The sequence below is a fragment of the Sardina pilchardus genome, chromosome 15 (genome assembly GCF_963854185.1).
Source record: "Sardina pilchardus chromosome 15, fSarPil1.1, whole genome shotgun sequence".
NCBI lineage: Eukaryota > Metazoa > Chordata > Actinopteri > Clupeiformes > Clupeidae > Sardina > Sardina pilchardus.
In genome coordinates, this window is record NC_085008.1 from 6152292 (window position 1) to 6162098 (window position 9807).

Consider the following 9807-nt stretch of genomic DNA (forward strand, 5'->3'; position numbering starts at 1 on the left):
GGTACGTCTTCGATATATATAGCATTCTGTATGTCCGCCAATGCTATATTGTTGACTGGTGTGGATGAGTTGGCTCTATGCTTCAAAGTTTGTACATTCTTAGTATAAAATTCCATGAGATGAAAGCTGGTTTGTGTGTTTTATTTTATTGTAGGCCTATTTCCTTTTATTGGCAGTAACATTTGTCTACTGTGATTTAACTTTTTTTCTGTGATTTCTGTTTGTGTGTGTAGCCTATGTATTTAAGCTATTCAACATTTTTGTTTTACATGTGTTTCAATTTTGCCAGTTTGAGCAGTAAGGCTTATTGACTGATAGGCTATTATGAAGACTCTGAAAGCCAAGTTCCGAAAGACAGAGGTAAGGCCACCCTGAAACTACCCTGCAATGTAACTTCTTTTGTCAATTTAGTCTTGTCTTTTTATTGGGAATAAGAACATTGTAATGTAAACCATGGGTGTAGGAGTGCTTCTGTCCTTCTGAGTTAGCTTTGGGGGCTGGACAGGCCTCCACAAAGCGTCAGTGTTACCAAGCAGCCAGAGGCCAGTACAGACGGCAGACTGGGGCTGTAACCAGAGCTGCCTACCCATTTTAAATAATTAACACGCACACACTCACACACACATACACTCACATTCACACACATTGACACACACACACACACACACACACACACACACACACACACCACACACACACACACACGCATGCACGCACGCTCACGCACACACACATCTATTGACACAATCATGCCCAAACAGCTGATCGCACACATAGGCCTTCTCCCTCAGCACCACCATGAGCCCATGAGTCTATCTGTCTGTGAGATGTCTGCATTGGCCCATGGGGTCCTCCCCTGGAGTGGAAGGCTTTACCGGGCAAACACAGATGATCCAGTGAGGAAGGCCAGGATATCTCTCCGACATTTCATCACCATTTCAGCTAATTGTATATCATCTGATCTTTCCTCCACGTCAGCACAGTCTACAGAATATAGCAGATGTGGATATGGGAGGGAATTGATGGCAAATATTATTAAAATGACACAGCTGCTTAGAAGCTGAAATGGAAGAAGAGACTGGATACAAAGTTACTACATGTTGTGCTGAATGGTTTTCCAGGAGTATCTTACCTCATACTGACAGAGGCGTTTGGTGACAAGAACAAGAGACAGATGATCATGTCGAATATGTGAGAAATATTGTTCTAAGAATATTTATTCAGGCGTGCACAGCTACTGACTAATATAGGACTTGTTTAGGAAGTAAGGTGATGTCCCTGTGCTGTGTCTTCCCTGTGTCCCTGTGTCTCTAGCACCAGTGCATTCCCTTGTGTGGAGCTAGATAACCAAAACACTGACTCATAATGCAACCATGTGGTGCAATCCCAGCCAGTATTTGCATGAATGCATAACGTGTTGCGTGACTACGGTAAATGAAACGTAGCAGTTCCTATTGAGTCCTTGTCGGTAGTGCGGAGTGCGGAGCTCCGCTTTAAGAGACTGTGGGAAGCTGTTGAGGCTGGGGCTCGCTCTGTGTGCTGGCCGTGCTGCTGTTTTGTGGCTGCCGCCGCCGCGCTCCCCTCTCTGGTCTGGCACTCCCAGGCTGCCCGTGCCCGGCTCGGTTTCTGCTGAGCCCAGAGCTGCTGCTGCAGGAGGGCCCAGAGGCAGCCGAGCCAGCAACCAGCAGAGCTGAACAGAAACCTGATGGAGAGCAGGAGAGAGAGAGAGAGAGGGAGAGAGAGAGATAAGGGAGGAGAGAGAGGGAGGGAGAGAGAGAGATAAGGGAGGAGAGAGAGGGGGAGAGGGTATGAGGCGACAGTTTTAGGCTAGAGGATGTGAGAAAGAAGGACACCGAATGAGGGTGTGTGTGTGTGTGTGTGTGTGTGTGAGAGAGAGAGAGAGCGAGAGAGAGAGAGGGAGAGAGAGAGAGAGAGAAAGAGAGTGGGAGAGAAAGTATGTTGTGACGGTGCCAACCAATGACTGCGCTGTGCATGTATATCTGCAAACGTCCGAGGCGGGTGAAGGGACTCAGAGTATCAGCTGATCAGTCGCTTTAGAAAGAGGCTGATGTGAGGATTCCAAAGGGGTGTGTCAGTGTGTGCGAGTCTGTCTGTGCGAGAATGTCTGCTCGTCTTTAAAGGCTAGGAACCCGGTCAGTCTCCCAGGATGTTTCTTCAAGACAATTTTATTCCCGTGGATGGAAGTGATGCATTAGTCAGTCAGGATGCTTGTCAGCGATAGAATGGTCAGTCGAGCTAGTCTCACAATGTGTACAGCATGTGCTAGTAGCAAGAAGGCTATTTAGGTTATTTACAAATGAGGCACATTGTTGAAGGTCACATGTTTTGTGTGTGTTGATTTGAATTTGTTTGTCTTTTAGCTAGTGCTGATCTTAGTTCAGTTTTGGTGATGATTTAGAGACTACTTAGATGTTTGAACATGTTGTCATTAGCTTGTGAGGATAATATGTAACTTTGGCCACGTTTTTGTCTCGGCAGTTGATGAGTACTTGAGAGCTTGGGTGTGCTCCAGAAGGGTATGAGTTAGTCAGTGCCAGGGTTCAGTGAGAGTTTGAGGTTACGTCTGTACAGCCTCCAAGTGAATGTGTGAGTGAGTCTGTTTGTGTGTGTGTGCTTGTCTGCTTGTGTGTGTGTGTTGTGTGATGTGTTGAGCGCTATACTACCTGTGCTCTCAGCTGTATGGATCAGGCCCTGTTCAGCCTGATGAAGCGCTTCTGTGCGTGTCTTGCCCTGCTGGGGGTACGTACGTATGCTTCTCCTCTTCTGCATTATACCGACTATAGCTTTTCATTCAGCACTTTTTAAACATACAGTATGTCTATGTTAAGTGCAATGTGTGCATATTTTTGTACGGTGCTATATACATTGTGCATTGCTTACTATACTCACTCTTATGTAGTTTATTGTCTCCTCTTTGTTGTCTCCCAATGTCATAACTGCAGTTCTGATTTTTTTAAATTTGTAATTCACTGACTTTCATTCACATTTAGCTTACTTATATCAACTACCACCATTATAGTATGTCCTATTTCATACATTGTCAGATGTGGTACTTCGCCCTACTTAACCAGCATTGAATGAGGCATGTTGTGCTGTATAATGTGAGAGTTGTAAGATGCTGTGTCCATGTGTTGTGTGTCCTGTACTGTGCTGTGCTATACTCCCTCCTGTCTCCAGGGCACACCAAGGGCAAACTCTTACTATAGTGTAAAGCTGACATCACAGGATCCGATTAATCAGAGTCCATTCAGCTCCCAGCAGACTCTGTGATGCAGTTGCATACAAAAGACTTTAAACACACTCCAGCTGTAACAGATAGTTATGACATTCAAACCCAACGCCACTTTGCTGGCAGGTTTGATTGAGGCAGCATTCAGAACTCAACATAGGGTGGTATATCTCACACAGCCAACACATTAGCTATTATTTGGAGCCCTCTCTGTGTAGAACAATTGAGAGATTAGCAGATGGATTTTATGACCAGGTAAGGTTGCCTTCGTCTGCTCCCCCTTTACTGGCTAGTCGAGGCCCCTTCATTTCATTAGTGCTGTGGAGAACTGTGTTGAGATGAGATAGCGTTGGCCGACACAGATAGCGTGACTGTCGGTGTTGTTGTTCTGGTTTGCCTTCTCGGCCAGAGCCAGGACTGGAATAAGACTGATGAGAAGCTGCTGCAGGCCGTGGAGCAGAACGAGCCGGACAAAGTCTCAGCGCTCATCGTCAAGAAGGGCCTCAACCCCTCCAAACTGGACGCGGAGGGGAAATCAGCGTGAGACACTTTTATTCAATCTGTATTCAAGGAAAATGTATAATTTTTCCATAACTGAAGGTGTTTCTTGATAATTGAGGGTACGACCTTGGTGCTGGTTTGGCAGTATTTAGATATCAGAAGCTTATAACTTGACCCACCTGACCCTTTACTGATTGCTCTGTCTGAACTTATTTTCTTGTCTAAGTAATCACTGTCAGCATTTCAGGGATTTAGCTCTCTAGGGCTGTTGTTTCAATATGGAATTTCAGATATTAACTGGAGAGGTGTTAAATTACTTGTGCTGAAGGTAGGGGATTGCCACAGGGGCGGATCAACAACCAAGCCTATTTGAATTACGCAACAGGATACAATGACAATGCACATTTGGAGTTGCAAACATGCCGCATGTTGTACCCAGGATTCCAACAGCCTTCCTTTACTGTATCACATGCACAGCCAGTAGCCTGAATGCCCAACCAAAGAACCCAATTTGAACAAATATCCACAAATTCTATAATCAATAGAATTGCTTTGACAATTTATGATCCTATCAGCAAATAAAACATAAACCCTTAATGTTAAAAAGCTCTTTAGAGCTCATCATGACTTGAATAGACTGTACGATTAACACATCGATGATGGATGAGAATGACACATTATGTACTATATTGTTAAAGGTGTTCTAAGCAATGTTGGGAAATGTCGGGAAATGACGTTCAAACTAAACAGAGAGCTGGTTTGCCTCCCCCACCCTCCCACACCCTCCCATGCTACTGAAACTCTCCTGAACTCGCATCTCATCTGTGATTGGCTGGAAAAGTGTTATGTTTTATGGTCCAGGCCATAGACATATATATATATATATCTATGGTCCAGGCTGCACCAGGCTGTTTTTGTTGCCATTTTTGAAGTATACTGAGGCCGTTTTTTTTTTGTTTTTTTTTACTGTGTATTCAGGGGACAGTCATGGATTGAGAGGAGATGTTTGCTGAATGTTAGAAACATTGCGTGACATCGCTTAGAACGCCTTTAAATGACCTAATGGCAAAAATACATTTTATAACTTACTGTACACCATCCCTCTGTTGTGCATTTCCCAGATTTCATTTGTGTGCCTCACGAGGTCGTGTAGACTGTTTGGAGGTCATCATCTCTCATGGAGTGGACATCAGCATCACAGATGGCGCTGGTGAGAAGGGCCCCCTTTAATCTCTGTCTCTTTATTGATTACTGTTACTGGCAGAAGTGATCTTACACAGCACAGGATGTCTGGTCAAAAGCAGTGTTAGGCACTACAGTTGAGTTCTAGCGCTTGATTGCAAGTTCACTCGCGGAAGAAAAAAAAAAAGAATCACATTTATACTCTCAGCAATATAATGGTCAGTTACACAAGATGAAAACATATTCAGTAAAGAGACAGAAGACACACTGTGCCTTTGTTGAGGAAGGTACTGTACATGAACTCTTTTTCCCCTTTTTTCTTTTTTATTGCTCACCTCTTTTTACAGGATTTAATGCTCTTCATCTTGCTGCCAAGAATGGACAACCTGAGTGTCTTAAAAGGCTTTTGCAGGTAGGGAGTCGGCAGCAGGGCGTGGTGTACTGCACAGCAATGATGACAGTTTTTCACTAAACTCAAGTCCGTTTTCTTGAAGATTTAATATGTGTTTTGTCTTTTTTGCAAACAAAGGTGACCGTTAAAAAATACTATTTGTTTGATAATTTCAAAGCTTCTATAAGAAGCATTTACATCTACAAGATTTTGTTCACAATATCTACTTAATTTCCCAAAACAAATTGGGTTCATCTTGCATCTCTTGCATCTTTGTCACTCCCAGGAGAGAATGGCAGTTGATTCCACTGACACCATTGGGAGGACTGCCCTTCACCATGCAGGTGAGGTAGTATCCAAGGCCACATGACCTTATGGCGTGCGATCTAGGGTTCCCTCCATCATTTGAGTTGGCTCATATGTATATTTATATGTTTCTGGAGAGCTCCTTTTAACACTCAAACAGTGCTGCACTGTGGTCCACATGATGTCACCCAGAGCTGAATGAGTCTAACAGGCACAAAAAGGAAAGGGTCGTAATGGACCTTTTTTTTTTTCATTTTTGGGCATGTTGTAAATTTTGGTGCAGAATTTTGCAGGTCTGTGAGACACACAAAGAGTCTCTTTCTGTAGATCCAATTTGAGGGACCTTAGTAGTGCTCCCTGGTGGTGCTTTGGTCTTAGATCATGTAGTTCCCCATAAATGGCTTTGGGCAGTGTGCCAGTTAAGCACTTCCTCTTATAAGGCTCGTTTTTTTTATTAGGTAATAAATAATCACCTTTGTTGCTGCATTGGTTGATGGCAATGCCGAGCAATATCAAATGCTGTTGATCTTATGCCAACACAGGTGCTGCTTTCAAAACTCCTAAGGGGCATGTCTAAGAGAGTATTTAACCCTCGTCTAATTAATTGGCAATAGCACCATTATGGTAACTCGTTTCTAAGTAAACACATTGAGAACTTGGTCCCTGTAAAATCAATTGCTAAAGCCTCTCAGCGACTGTCTTCAAAGGAAAAGCAAGAATTAAAGAATTAAAAACATCACAACTACCTAAGATGAAAGCCATTTCCTTCTGTCTATCTCTCTCTGTGTCTTTCTCTTGCTCCATTTTTCTCACTCCATCTTTCTCTCTGTCTCTCTCTATCTGTATCTGCTTTCACAGCTATCAGTGGGTGTCTGTCATGCACTGAGACTTTGTGGGATTTCAAGGCTACGCTGGATGCCCAGGATGGGGTACGCTTCCACTTCTAATCCAACTTGGGTTTGAAGTCAGCCCAGCGGCAGTCTTATGGGGGTGGAGAGATAACAACAAAGCAAGTTGGGGACTGAAAATCATTAGTTTGGCTCGTGCATGTGGGAGGATGAAAGCAATGTGTGCTGATGGTAGCATGTTGCTGCGCTGTAGGTGGAATTAAGTATAAGGGCCTGGACGATGAAAAATAGTGTGTGAGTGTGTTTGGAAGGTTTGTCCTTTGCATCACTTGGAAACATATAGGTTTCCTGTCATGGATTAGTCTAGCCCTGGACTAAAACTTTGAGAACTTTGATGGAGATTTCCACTGAACAAAAGCTTTTAGTCGACGACTAGGCTTAATCCATGTTTGAGAAAACGGCCCATAGACATTTGCTAGTCCTTGTGTTAAGTGCATGTTCGGTCAGATCTAAGGCAGGTAATGTGAAGTATGCATTTGTGGTGTCTCTGTGACAGGACGGGGCAACAGCGCTGCTCCTGGGAGCCCAGATGAGCAGAGTGGAGTTGTGTGCTTTCCTGCTAGACCGGGGAGCTAACGCTAACATACAGGACCAGCAGGGCAGGTAGGGGACACACTTCAGTCACCATGGAAACGAATAAAATCATGATACTGTAACCAGCTTCTGAAAGGGAGGACACTATGTTATGAGTGTGTACTTGGCGTCCTTACCAGCTTCTTAATGGGATGACATTATGAGGCCAAGTTTAGACTAGTTTAGATTGCCAAGTTTAGACTATTTTTATTATTAACAACTCTCCCTGAAACCCTCATGTGCCTACTGTATGTGTGTACTGTGTTGTATTTAGTAACGTGTCACCTGTTTATTGATGGTCATATGAAGACTTTGTGAGGTCTACGTTTGTTTTGTGTTGCAGGTCAGCATTGATGATAGCATGTGAGAGTGACAGTGTGGAGACAGTGGAAGCGTTGCTAAGGGGCGGGGCCAACCCCCAGCAGACGGACGTCTTCGGGCGTGATGCATCGCACTATGGCGTCGCCACCGGCAACCAGAGAATCACACAGCTGCTGCAGAACGGGGGTAAGGGGAGCGCAGCAGGTAACTGGACGGCCTTACAGCAGGCCTCTTGGCGCTGTAGGGGAGTCCCCAGGGACAGAGTGGACAGCTGCAGACAGGGTCTGGCGTCACACACACACACACTCTCTCACACACACACACACACACACCAAGATCCACACACACACACACACACCAAGATCCACACACACACACACACACACACACACACACACACACCAAGATCCACACACACACACACACACACACACACACACATATTGTAGCACAACACAACTCAACACAGACGTGTACATCCATGCAGGCAGGCACAGGTTCCCCTCTGGCTTATGGTACCTCTTATAGTTCCCTTGAAGTGGAGAGTAATCTAAGTAAGTGGATCAGAGGGGCAGATGTGGATTATTACACAGGGATGAAAGACTGAGAAACAGTGCAGTCTCTCTCCAGTTACAACGGCCCTCAAAGACTGATTAAAACCATATGGTGACTATGTGTCTACGCGCCTATGCGTCTCTCTCTGTGTGTGTGTGTGTGTGTGTGTGTGTGTGTGTGTGTGTGTGTGTGTGTGTGTGTGAGTAGGTGTGCATTACTGCATGTGTGTTTCAGAGGAGATATGTGATATGTGTGGCTCTGTGGTTGCTTTTGAACTTTCCCCGTTTACGGCTGGTGTGATGTGATCGACTGCAATCTTTTTTTTTATGTGTGCTGTAAATCTAAGATGTGTCTGGTTTGTGCATGCGGGTGGAAATTAGCATTTGTGAATCTGACGTTACAAACTCCAGTGTGTGTGTGTGTGTGTGTGTGTTCCGGTAAGCCCTCATGTGTGTGTCAAAAAGCGGAAAACATCCGAAAGGTGAAAGGTCATGATGTCTGTCTTTCCCACATGCACTCACAGTCACTGAAGGGGCGAGCGAGGAGGTAACCGCAGCGACTCAGCATCTCTCTCTCTCACATCCCAGATCAATCATCACCACTGCGAGCCATTACGCATATAGTCTGCAGCAGCAGTCATAAAGGCAGCCCTGGCGTGGGTACAGCAAACAGACCCACTCCAACTTTGAATCATAAAAATGTGGCTCCCGCTGTCTCCCCTTTTCAGCTTCTCCACTCCAGGGATCTGTCGCATGAGTAATCCAATATCCAAACTGCATTCGAAAAAGACCAGGGTGCTGGGTAGCATCATTTGTCCTTGTGGAAGGATGACTGCAATAATTCGGGGCTTGGCTGAAGCATCTAAAATGTGGGACTAAAGTGGATTTCAGCATTAGAAATTACATGGTTGATAGTTTTTCCTCCGCCAGGGATAAATGGAAGATTTATCCTACTATGCTGCCTCAATGAATATTATTCTCATTAAGTTCCAGCTTCACACTCTTAAGAGGAACACTTTGGCTTGTCTCCCTAGAGAACACAAGAGCATTTGTTTAAATGTCTGACGAATAGTTGTTTGTAGAAGCCTTATGAAATTATGGTGAGCTATTAGTGTTGCAAAAGTGTTCAGTTCAGCTGCCAGAATGTGTTATTTATTAAAAAAAAAAAAATCTTTTAAAGCATAAGGATCTTCAAAGACACAAGGAATCCCTGTCTGCTCCTGTTTGGGTTCTGTTGGAATTTCACAGGGTTCCTCAAAGCTGAAAACTGCTTCAAAGATAATAGCTCTAAAGGTTTCTATATGTTTTTTTTTTTTTTTTTTTAATGAAAGAACCAGTCAGCAGAGATTTCTAGGTAAAATTAATTTGGCTTCTTCCGTCGGGGCAAACTGAGGAACGTCTTTTCTTAAGAGCTTTCATGTTCAAATGTTCTAGAAACATTAAGCCTATTCATACATTGGAACAAACGTGGTGTGGGGGCTATTTTTCCAATTCATTTTGCTGCATATGTTTGCTTTTACCCCCCATCCCCCCTATAATTGACCTTTGACCTTTATGTCTGGGTGTGTGACCCCAGCAGCCCCCTGCTCCCCCTCCTCCTGTTCCGGGGGGGACTATGCCCCGCAAGAGGAAGGCCCCTCCCCCACCCCGCTCCCCTCTGCAGGTATGCGAATGGCTTTGGCATAAAACATTTCCATTATTCTCACACGGACACACAGGTCTTCATTCAAACTTTCATACTTACATATATTCTCCCTGCTGCGCAGTCCTCCCTTTTTCCTATCGGGCTTCTCTTGAACATCAGCATGCTGCTCTATGGAT

General features: G+C 44.5%; 1 protein-coding gene and 1 long non-coding RNA gene across 2 annotated transcripts; both read left to right on the forward strand.

Moving 5' to 3' along the window:
• The first annotated feature begins 4915 nt into the window (after positions 1 to 4915).
• On the forward strand, positions 4916 to 6498 carry LOC134101716 (uncharacterized). The gene is made up of 4 exons (XR_009941443.1): positions 4916 to 4961; positions 5281 to 5345; positions 5611 to 5668; positions 6489 to 6498. It is a non-coding gene; the product is annotated as an uncharacterized LOC134101716 (long non-coding RNA).
• Positions 6499 to 6518: 20 nt separating this feature from the next.
• Positions 6519 to 8039, forward strand: LOC134102379 (ankyrin repeat domain-containing protein 24-like). Its single transcript, XM_062556464.1, has 4 exons — positions 6519 to 6559; positions 7035 to 7141; positions 7455 to 7636; positions 7972 to 8039. The coding sequence occupies exons 2-4, from the start codon at positions 7068 to 7070 to the stop codon at positions 8037 to 8039; spliced, it is 324 nt and encodes a 107-aa protein (XP_062412448.1). The 5' UTR covers positions 6519 to 6559; positions 7035 to 7067.
• Positions 8040 to 9807: the final 1768 nt, after the last annotated feature.